Below are 9245 nucleotides of genomic sequence, written 5' to 3' on the forward strand. Positions count from 1 at the left end.
AACGCTGCAGGGATGGATATTGGTACTCGGCTCCGGGGGTTTTCAACCTGGGAATTTCATGTATCTCTCACTATCTGTCACCACCATTCCCAATGACCTCCCTGTGCTGGGAGCCCGTGGTGTGCAGGCTGCAAACTGATCTTTGCAGCTGGGAGCTGGCAGCGAGGGGCTGGGAAAAGGGCTGAACTGCAGGGAGCACTGAAGGGCTGAGCCTTGGATATGGAAAGAGGAGAAATAATATCAAAGGAAATCACATAAGTGGAAAAAGAGCCCCCTGGGGCAGCCCAGGCAGCAGCAGGTCCGTCTTGTTCATGTTTTCAGAGAAGCTAGAGGTCAGCCAAGCTTGATAACGAGGTAATAAAGAAAAATCCATCTCTGAGCCTTGGGGGACTTGTAGATGCGGTTCTCATCAGAATAAACGAATTTAGATGCTGCTCGGCAGAAGCAACAGGAACGATTACGAATCACAAACCCAATAGATCATCTGGAAGGGTGTGGGAGCAACATCGGCTGGGCTGGAGCTGAACTTTCCACAATTCCCAAGAGCTTCACCTCCAGGGGCTTTCCCCTGCTAAACCCCCGCGCCGGAAGATGCTCTTTGGGTGGGCAGGGCAGGAGCGGCGATCGCACCCTGCGCTGCTCCGGGCTTCGTGTTCTGCCCTCCGGGTACAGCCCCACCAAATAACGCCCTGGGCGGACGGTCAGGGCAACAAAAAAACCCCCCCCCCAAAAAAAAAAAAAAAAAACCCAAAAAAAACAAAAAAAAAACCCCAAAAAAACCCCAAAAAAACCAAAGAAAAAAACCAAAATGTTCCCGGTCGTTGTGGCAAATTTTGCAGCTTTAAGGATCTCCCGGGCGGAGACACTGGGACACCCAGGGGGAAAACCTCGGCCGTGGGGATCCACCTGCTGGAGCCGTCAGCAGGGCATCAAACACCGACCCCACACGCCTGGATCAAACACCTCATTAAGGCAGGCGGGAAAGACAGTGAAAATCAATTTAAAGGAGAAAATAAATCATAATGATCGGTTGATGGCCTTTATTTTTTTATTCTTTCTCTACTTTTGAGACTTTTTTGAGACTCTCTCCACTCCAGCAGCACTCATCCCCACGCACGTTTGATTCCGGAATTTAACGAGAAATGTAAAGCAGAGTTGGCTTCAAACGGGAAGTGAGGCTGTCTGTAAGGAAATACTGCAGAGAGGAGAGCAGAAAAATTAAAAATCTGCCCAAAGGAAAAATGTTTCCCTCCCTCCCAACCTAGCATGGCCGGGCTCAGCGGGGCGATGACAAAGCAATCTTTTCGTGTAGATCAATAGGGTTTTTCTTTCGGGAGACCACATCATTTCTTACCCCGGCGCACATTGAAACGCGTCCGTCGCTCCGTGTGTGGATGCTCGGCCGGGAGTGCGTGCGTGTGTGTGTGTGTGTGTGTGTGTGTGTATGTGTGTGTACCGTGTCTGGCATCCCACCATCTGGTTTGTTTCACTCCAGGGTTTCCCTTTTGTAAATCATCTCGGGACGGGTGTAGTTTAGGTACTTTTTCTCGTTTTGATTCGTTTCTGCAGCCGATCTTGCGTGGCAAAGCCGAGGCTGAGACCGACTCGGCGAACAGAAGCCGTTCGGAGACGGGGAGAGCGGGATTTATACTCACTCTCGTGCCATTGTGGATCATCCCCCGCTTATCGGGGACCACAATGAGCCTCGAAACAGGCAGGAATGCTGTCGGTGCCGGGTGAGCGGGACACGCCGCTGCTCGGGGAGCGCGGTGCTGGGCGGCAGAGCCAGCTCCAGGCGGGAGCAGGACACGGCACCGGCCGCATCCCACCAGCAGCGCCTCGGATCAACCCTTCTCGCCTCTCCCGTGCATTTCCCACCTCATCGGGGTCCATAACTATAGCAGCAGGCGGCTCCACCCGAGCTCTGCGTTGCCGGGGGCTCCCCCCGAGGTGTGCCCTCCTCTGCAGACAGGGGGAGAGCCGGCGGCCGGGCCAGGGCAGGACAGGCTGGGCAGGCAGCAGACATCCACATCTGTTTCACTTCGAACCGTGCGGGACGGAGCGATCGGGAGGCAGCTGCCCCGCGATCGGGGGGCGGCCGAGCATCTTCTGGCCCGGAGCATCCGCCGGGCGGTGTCCCCTGCCCCGGCCGCTCGCAGCGCGTCACTTTGCTGCCCCCAGCCCTCCCCTTGGCCGCCCTGCAGAGGCACAAGGCGCAGCTCCCGGCGGTTCCTCGCTGCCATGAAATGCACCAAGTGGAAATTCAATCGCCCCGTTGTGTGTGTGGTCGAAATCTCTGGCAGCTGCTTCGGAATTTTTTATGACACTTTCGTTTATGTAGGGGAGGCATAACTATTATTTTACTTAATAAAAATGGAAAGCGGCTCGGGTCTTTTCCCTCTCCGCTCTCTTCCATTTGTTCTTCCCACCGCTTTTCCACCGGGCTGATGAACGGAGAGTTTAAACAATGTTGGTAGGAAAGATGAGGCATCTCTGAGACATTTCTCCGTGTTATACAATTATATATACTTCTGTATATGAAAAATAATATATCGGGAAAAGAAAGAAAATAAATATAGATATAGTTATATATATATATATGTATATATATATACACAAAAACTTATGAGAGGGAGATATATGCGTATGTGTTGTGAACACATGTTAGGACCATCGAAGAAATATAAAAGTGAAAGCTCAGGAAAGCTCCCCCAGAGCTGAGACGCGCCCGCGGGACAGACTTCCCACCTTCCCGAGAAACTCTCAGCACGTTTTCCCCTCTACTTTTCTGCTTTGATCGAGAAATTCTTCCCGATGTCCGCGCTGGCGGCGAGGGAGGAGGATGCGACCGACTCCGCGCAGAGGCTCCGGCTCTGAAATCGCTGCTCGCACTGGAGATGTGCGGACGGAGGCGTCCGCTGCCTCTGCCCTCTCCTCGGGGTCCCACCGAATTCGCCGAGCCTGTGCACCGAGTCGTTAGGGCTTGAGTAATTGTGACCGGCATTTGGAAGCGGGGCCGCGCAGCTGTTTGGCCCGGCTCCCCGGTATTAGTGCTGGAGATTTTATCACCAAATGCTCGCACCTGTTAACGGCAGAGCCTGGCAATTCATCACGGCGGATTCTCACACTGCCGAGCGTGGCCCTGCCGGGGGGACATCTCCCATCTCCTCGTGGTACCCCCTTGGAGGAGCCCATCCCCTTCCTCCCTCCCCGAGCATCCTCCCACGGGAAAGCAGATTCGTGTTTGCAGAGCCTCCAAGGGAAAAAACCAAACCAAACCGAACCAAAATCTAACAGCGAGAGGGTGGTTCAAAGCGTCCGCGATAGAGACAGGGACAACCTGCTGTCACAGCCACCCACGGGCCGTGGGCTGCGCAGCTTCAGCCGCGGATGTGTTCACCGGACTGCGCCAGGGAAGCGCAAGGGGGGCAGTGGGGACACCGCAGTGGCTCCCAGGCCCTCGTGTGCCTCTTTTAGCAGGAAATTCTCCGCGACAAGGTGGGTGCCTGCTGCCCACCCCCTCCTCCTGCCAGCCGTCAGGGAAGCGGAGGCAGGAGATGCCGGGGCCGCAGGATATTCCCCATCCCAAGGGGTTCCTGGGCCCGGCCGGGCCGCCTCGGAAAGTGGTACCCGGCCGGGCGGGGATGCGGGACTCGGGAGCCGTCCCAGCTTCGCTCTGGTTATTGCTGGCGGGGGGAGAGGCTCGCAGAGCGCTGCTCCTCGCCCTCCGGCCCGCACCTGCCGGGCGCAGCATCCCTTCGGCGGGAGCCTCGGAGGAGGAGGCGGGTTTCCAGCAGGGTGCTCCGGCCGCCGTGACGTGTCGGTGACGCGAGCGCGTGGAGAAGGGGAGCGGGGATCCCCAGATTCACAGCACCCCTCAAGGGGGCCGAAGGCTCGGTCCTGGCGGGGTGAGGGTCCCTGTCGGCGAGGCTGCGGGAGCTCTGCAGCTCATCCCGCGGCTTCGGGGATGGGCAGCCCTCGGGGGGAGAGCGGACCCTCCGCGGACCCCCGGGCGCAGGAAAGCGACCGTCGCATCGCGCAGGAATGGGGTCTGAGAGCCTCCAGCACCGCGGGGCGCTCGGGGCGGGGAGGGGCTTTATCCAGCGTCGATCGCCCCCCTCCTACAGCAGCCGCCTCCAGACAAGCTGGGGGCATCCGAGCGCCAGGGGAGCGGGCAGCGCCTTTCCTCGAAAGCATCTCGGGCGGGGGACACGCTCCCCGGGGACCGGGCCGGGCAGTCCCTCACGGTGCCCCGTGGGGGCTGCGGCGGGCGCCACGTGATGCCGGGGCGGCCGTATAAAGGCCTGGGGAGCGCTGGCAGCAGGCGCAGTGTGGGAGCGTTTCCACCGGGTCCCAGCTCGGGAGGGGTGGGGAGGGGGGAGCCGCCTTCCCCACTTCTGCCCTCCCCCCTCCCTCTTCCCCTGCCCCTCCCTTCCCCCTCCCCCTCCCTCCCCCTAACCAGACAAGGAGCCGTCACAAACCCCACTTTTCTTTTTTTTTTAACCTTCTTCTCCCCCCACCACCTTTTTTTTTTTCAATTTCTCTCCTTTTATTATCATTATCACCATTATTTATTATCGCTGCTCCCAAGCGCCCTGCCCGGCCTACGGGCGCCCCGGTCCCCCCGCCCCCGCCCCGCGCCCCCTCCGCCGCCCCTCCCTCCGCAGCCACCACCCCGCAGCCGGCAGCGCGGCCCCGCCAGCAGCGGCGCGGCGAGCGGGGCGCGGAGCGGAGCGGAGCCGGGGCGCGGAGTCCCAGCGGCGGCCGCAGCCCTCCGGCACGGCCCCGGGCCCATCCCGGGAGCCGCCGCTAGGTGGGAGGGGGAGCCCGGCCCCGGCCGCCCCGGCCGCACAACAATGACTTTGGGCAGCAGCGGCGGCGGCGGCTGCGGGATCATGTCCGAGCGCTCCCCGGAGGAAGAGCCGCTCTCCGAGGTGGAGGACGCGGATATCGACGTGGTGGGCCCGCCCCAGGATGGGGGCAAGTACAGCGAGGAGGAGGAGGACGACGAGGACGAGGAGGAGGAGGACGAGGAGGACGGCGGCGATCCGCTGGGGCTGGCGCTGCCGCGGAGCGGGGCCGCCAAGGCGCGCATGGGGGGGTCCCCGGAGCGGCTGTCCCCCGCAGGCGGCTCGGAGCCCGCCTGCGCCCGCGGCGCCGCGCCCGGCGAGAAGGCGCCCGCGGGCGGCGGCGGCGGCGGCGCGGGAGGGAAGAACCCTCTGGTGAAGCCGCCCTACTCCTACATCGCCCTCATCACCATGGCCATCCTGCAGAGCCCCAAGAAGCGGCTGACGCTGAGCGAGATCTGCGAGTTCATCAGCGGGCGCTTCCCGTACTACCGGGAGAAGTTCCCCGCCTGGCAGAACAGCATCCGCCACAACCTCTCCCTCAACGACTGCTTCGTCAAGATCCCCCGGGAGCCCGGCAACCCGGGCAAGGGCAACTACTGGACGCTGGACCCCGAGTCCGCCGACATGTTCGACAACGGGAGCTTCCTGCGGCGGAGGAAGCGCTTCAAGCGGCAGCAGCAGCTGCACCCGCCGCACCCCGAGCTGCTGCTGCGGGCCGGGGCCGCCGACCCCGCCGCCTTCCTGCCCGGCTTCGCCTACGGACCTTACGGCTACAACTACGGCCTGCAGCTCCAGGGTTACCCCCACCACCACCACCACCATCCCGGTGGCGGAGGCGGCGGCGCCGCGGGCGCCTTCCCCTTCCCGGCGCCGCACTGCCCGTTACCGGCTCCGCCGCCTCCCGCCGCCGCCTCCGTCTTCTCCGCCGCCTCGGGGCTGCCCTCCTTCCTGGGCGGCGAGCTGAACTGCAGGAAGTCCTTCTACCACCCCCAGCTGAGCCCCACCGCCCTGCCCGCCGCCCTCCTCCAGACCCTCAAGCCGGACCCCTCGCCCGCCGGCGGCGGCGGCGGCAGCGGCGGCACCAACCACCCCTCCCGGCCCTCTTTTTCCATAGACAACATCATCGGGGGGGCCGTGCCCCCGCCGCCCAGCACCAACCCCAGCGTCGCGCCCGCCGCGCCCTACCCCGCCGGCCAGGCGGGCCCCCCGGCGCAGGTCCTGGCCGTGCTCAGCCCCGCCTTGGCCCCGGCACAGCCGCAGGTCAGCCTGGCACACGAGCCGCTCCTCCAGCCGGCCCAGAACTTTTCCAGTAAAATCACAACGCTCAGCAGCTGTCATTTTTAAAGTGTGCTGGGGACTGGGGAAGGGGAGGGGGATGGGGGGAGAGTCGCGAAGCAAACGGCCCCTTTCCAGCTCTCCCCCGCTCCTCCGAAACTGCTCCCCTTCCCTCTCCCCGTGTCCCCCCCCATCTCCTCCTGTTGTGTTTTAAGGTAGGAAATATTTCCTTTTTTTTTTTTTTTAATTTTTACTTAATTTCCAGGCTCAGTGGCATCCAGATCTGTTTGTCTCTCTTTGCTCGGAAAAAAAAAAATAATAATCCAACAAATCGGGAGGGCGGGAGGAGGGAAAGAATAACACGATTTGGTCCTACAAGCGCCAAAACGTATTTATAAAGTGGCCGTAACATAAGCTGGGACCTGGGCTGCTCGAACACGCAACGCCGTGTGAGGGGCAGAGGGGGGCATGTGAAGAACGAAGCGGTCTCGGGGTCGGAAATGTTTCCTTTGAGAGGTGCGGGTTTTCCGCGGGGTCCCCCAGATCGGCCAGGGGAGTGCGGACGGCCCCGCTCGCAGCGAGCCCGTTCGGGTTCCCGCAAGTCTCCGTGCCGGGTGGTTTTGCCATGTGTGTCCGTCTCTCCCCTGCTCTCAAAGAAAATGTTTTAATGGTCCGATCTTATTTTTAGTTTCTTTGAAGCTTCGGGTTTGGTTTGAAAAGGCACTGTTTAAGGTTTCTTTGTTTTTGAGAAGAAGAAAAGTCGGTGAAACTCAGGACTGCGGGTTTTTTTTTTTCCTTTCTTTTTTTTTTTTTTTTTCCCCAATTAGACATTCAAATGCACGTTTAAAAGAAAATCGGATCCGTCAGGAAGTTTGGAGAATTCCCATACTATTTTTTTTTTTAAATCCCCGTTTTCCCACCCCCTCCGTGCGTGGGTTTTTTGGTGTATTGGTAATTATTTGTATATAGATTATTCGGGAGCTAATGAGCGGAGTCCAGTTAACTCTTCACTGGTTGTGCATCCGTCATATCTATTTTATTGAGAGAATCTGTGAATAATTTGATGTGGAAAAGGCAACAGAATTTTGTCCACCGTTGGTGTAAATTAATAAATGTTTGTGACCTGGTTAAAAAAAAAAAAAAAAAAACAAAACAACAAAACCAATTCAAATCGTTCTTTGCCATGTCCTTTGTCACGCTGAGAGCCGAGAGCCCCGCTCGGGCCTCGGGGAAGCCAGAGGCTCCAAAGCTGGGGCTGTTCGGCAGCTGAGGCTGAGCGGCCCCTCCGCGGGCGGGCGCGCATCCTGCGCGGGGCTGCTCCGCGGGCTCCCGCACCGTCCGCATAAAAGATCCGAGAGAAAAGATGTCCCGATATATATATTTTTTTGTTAATATTATTTTTTATTTCTTGGATTTTGGTATCTCCCAGGGAAAAAAAAACCCAAAAAACAACCGAGCAAAAAAATAGCGCATAAAAACCCCCCAAACAAAACCAAAACCAAAAAATTACCCCGCGTGTTTTCAGGGGGAAGGAGGTGGCGGCCGGGAAAAAGGTTCTCCCTTCTTCACCCTCTCCCCAACCACCCCCCCCCCCCCAAACATTCTTTTATTTTGTTTGGAAAAGTTGACACATGCGAAAATAAGTTGGAGGGTTTCCCCCCCGCATACACGTCCCCCTCGGGCCTGCAGTATCTGAATGACCGAATGAAACTTGATCTCTACCTAAATTTTGCAACAACTTACAAAGTAAATAAACATCTTAAAGCGCTCCCTTCTCTTCCAAACTTCTCTCCCCCCCCCCGCTCCCACCTTCCAATTTTTTTTTTTTTTTTCAGGGACCAAACGTGGCTCTTTGGTTTGCTTGTTGGCAGGGACCCTGATCGAAAGAATCGAGGCCTTTCTGACCGGGCAGCCAGCTGAAGGAGAAGGAGAAAAGGGGAAAAAAAGCTGAGCGGTGCGAGGCAGGGAGCGGGGCCGGAGCCGGTGCCCGGGCACGGGGCTTTGTGCGGGGCCTTCGGGGCTCAGGAGGAGCAGGAGCCGGGCGGTGTGCGCCGGGAACGGGGGGGGATCGGCTTTTCTTTTCTCTTCCCCCACCCACGCCTTTCTTATTCCCCCTGGCCGCCCCTGTCTGTGCCACCTCGAACCTCCGCGCAGTTTGTTGATGTTGTTCCTGAACGTGCCGCCTCCCCGCAGCGAGCGGTCTCACATCTCGCCTTCACACACATTTGCTTTTGAAAAGCGATCTTCGTGTCCGGCACTTGGTTGTCTCCCTTTCATGTCCAGCTCCTACAAAAGGGGCTACAAGACTCGACATGGGAGAAAAGAGGAGGCCAATGAATCTATTTTCCAGATTGCCAAGCACATGGTTGGAAATTGAAGGGGCTTTTGTAGCATTTCCCCTTCCTCCCTCCCTCCGCTCTCCTTTTCTTTTGCTTGTGTGCAAATTGTTCAATTGCTCTGGCAGGGGTGTTCCTGACAAGCTCATTACTAGAAGGTGCCAGACCCCTCCTCTCCCTCTCCCCCGAAGTCTTTGATGAAGTTAAAATGCGCTGATAGCTGCTCTCGGGGCTATCTTTGTTCAGCCTCTTTTAATAACCGAGCCTGCTTTGAGGAGAAGGGATCCGAGGGAAGAAAGCGATGTGCAGCGAGGCTGGGTGGTGGTTGTGCGCCTGGCAGAAGGGGGGCTGGTTATTTTAACATAAAGTAGCGATTTTTAAATAATTTTTGGCTTGTTTGTTCGTGAAGCGCAGGAGGAAAAGGAGCTAAGGGTGCCAGGAGCGGATAAGAAATGGCAGTGGATGCCCGGAGGGATGAAGGAGGCGTGCGGCCCCCGCAGTCCCGCCGGTGCAATGGGCTCTCCAAGCTGGTGGTCTCGGGGCTGGAAGGGATGGAGGGGGGTCCTCTGCAGGGAAGCGGTGTTTCCCTGGGACAGGGACAGGGGGATCGGGGGGGTCCCTGCCACTGGGACACCTTTCCCCGGCTCCGTTCGTCTCCTTTCGCCTGGCGGAGTCATTGTGGGGTTTTAAGCCGCCGTACCCGGAGAGGATTGAAGCTGACCTGACTCGGGGAGCGGGGGATCCCCCCATCAACGCGGTACCCAAGCAGGAGGGGTCGCGCTCG

General features: G+C 58.8%; 1 protein-coding gene across 1 annotated transcript; it reads left to right on the forward strand.

The window, feature by feature from the left end:
• The first annotated feature begins 4856 nt into the window (after positions 1-4856).
• Positions 4857-6194, forward strand: FOXD2 (forkhead box D2). The gene is given in 3 exon segments (XM_054286165.1): positions 4857-5646; positions 5649-5692; positions 5694-6194. Coding segments are annotated over 3 exon segments (1335 nt in total).
• Positions 6195-9245: the final 3051 nt, after the last annotated feature.

Source organism: Melozone crissalis, unplaced genomic scaffold (assembly GCF_028551555.1).
Source record: "Melozone crissalis strain CALT ecotype California unplaced genomic scaffold, PUWL_Pcris_2 ptg000045l_1, whole genome shotgun sequence".
NCBI classification, from domain to species: Eukaryota; Metazoa; Chordata; class Aves; order Passeriformes; family Passerellidae; genus Melozone; species Melozone crissalis.